Source organism: Mesitornis unicolor, unplaced genomic scaffold, assembly GCF_000695765.1.
Source record: "Mesitornis unicolor isolate BGI_N332 unplaced genomic scaffold, ASM69576v1 scaffold15315, whole genome shotgun sequence".
NCBI lineage: Eukaryota > Metazoa > Chordata > Aves > Mesitornithiformes > Mesitornithidae > Mesitornis > Mesitornis unicolor.
The window spans coordinates 5,784-7,398 of NW_010186293.1; the positions used below are offsets into that span (position 1 = coordinate 5,784).

The 1,615-nt window shown below is 45.0% G+C and overlaps 1 protein-coding gene across 1 annotated transcript in view; it reads right to left on the minus strand.

Moving 5' to 3' along the window:
- Positions 1-266: 266 nt before the first annotated feature.
- KIF23 (kinesin family member 23) overlaps positions 267-1,615 on the minus strand; it is a gene marked incomplete at both ends in the record, with an annotated part of 15,030 nt that continues 13,681 nt past the window's right edge. The window contains 3 exons of the mRNA XM_010185109.1: positions 267-337; positions 447-525; positions 808-890. Of these exons, the coding sequence (XP_010183411.1) occupies positions 267-337; positions 447-525; positions 808-890 (233 nt within the window). The remainder of the gene's footprint in view (positions 338-446; positions 526-807; positions 891-1,615) is intronic.

Here is a 1,615-nt window from a genome sequence, read left to right on the forward strand (position 1 = left end):
AAGTTTCTTCCAGAGCCCATGGTTCCTTAGCTGGTGCCTTGACAATTACACAGCAGGCAGCAGCTAGAGTATTGGCTACATACAAGTGTACCATTAGGGATACCCCACAGTTGTCTCCTCCCTAGACTATACTGAAATGATTAATAAAGTATTTGCAACCTTATTTAATTTAAATTGATCTAAAGATACAAAACAAGTTCTCTTGCTTTAGATGTTCTCAGGGAGGAGACTGCAACACCCCAGCTACAAAGGAGAGATGCACTTACTTAGGCTGAGCATGATGCTGGTACCCAGGTCCAAGAGCCGATCCTGCCCTCATCTCCACTGCCACAGAACACTGAGAAGACACAGAAAATCAGTCTCTGTGCTAACCCCCACCCAGCTACCACCCCAAATCCTCATCCGGATCAAGCATGACTATGATCCCTCCTTCCTTTGTAGCTTACTCTGGTTTCTACATCGGTCCATTCAGAGTCTGCAGCATCCTCAGGTGGGTCAGGATCAGGGGATGATCTCCGTTTTCGACTGAAAGAGGAGGATGTGGAAAAAAGGTCAGAAGCATCATGTATTTTGGCAGATTCTCGTGTACAAGAGAACGCATTCTGTACTTTCTTAAAGAATACTTCACTCAGCAGCAGGCCAGCCTTAAGAGCACCTACAGTATCTATAAGCCTCTCCACGTTACTTTTATATGATTTACAAGTTAAATGCAACAACATTTGTTCAGTCTTTTGGACCAGGAGCAGTTACTGTTTGAGTTACTCATCTCCAGCAGCATCAGAACCTAAAATTAAGAGGACAACTCACCCAGTTGGAGATTCTTGCTTCAGAGTCTCTATTTCCGTGAACTGCACTGCCTGTCCACCGCCCCTGGTCTTGAAAACGTCGCCCTGGAAACCAAGAGCAGTTCAGAGGGCAGAGTCAGGTCAGCACAACAGCTTGTATCACAGGAAAACGTAGTGCTTACAACTGTCATTTCCCTGCAGGTCAGTAGCCAGCAAGCATATGTGCACAGAAACACTCTCCCCCATTATTTATCTTGTTACAGGAGAATAAGAAGCGACCACCATCTACTCTGACGATCAAGCAAGATACCCATAGAGCAGTTGCTATGATGACAAAGATTCCTGTATGATAACGGTGACTAAGAAATATTACAGAAATCACATCACAGGCTTGGTTTCAGTCGTTTCATTTCGCAGCGTGAGCGGGTACGTTTGTCAGCTACGCAAGACTTTGCTTTTGGAAACATCACCGGAACTTACCAGGTTACCTTACAGGAGTGAGAGCTTCTTTAAAGCTCAAAAAGACAAAAAAGACAATATTGGAGAGCTCGTGACAATAGGAAAAATGAACCAAAAGCTTCTTGCTACAAATGACAGAGCACTCGGTTTGCCTCGGGTAAGTACAGTCGGCGTTTTGGGACACAAACATCGCAGCGTTCAAAGCCCAGGCTGTCTCACCAATTTGTTTGTCAGTCAACTACTAGAAATTATGTCCTGGAGCATCCATCGCTGCACAAGCTTCCTCATACCGCTAGTGGAAATCAAATAACAGCCCTCCGACAACAGACTCCACAAGATTAACTGCAGCCACAAGCCTAAAACTTTCCCTA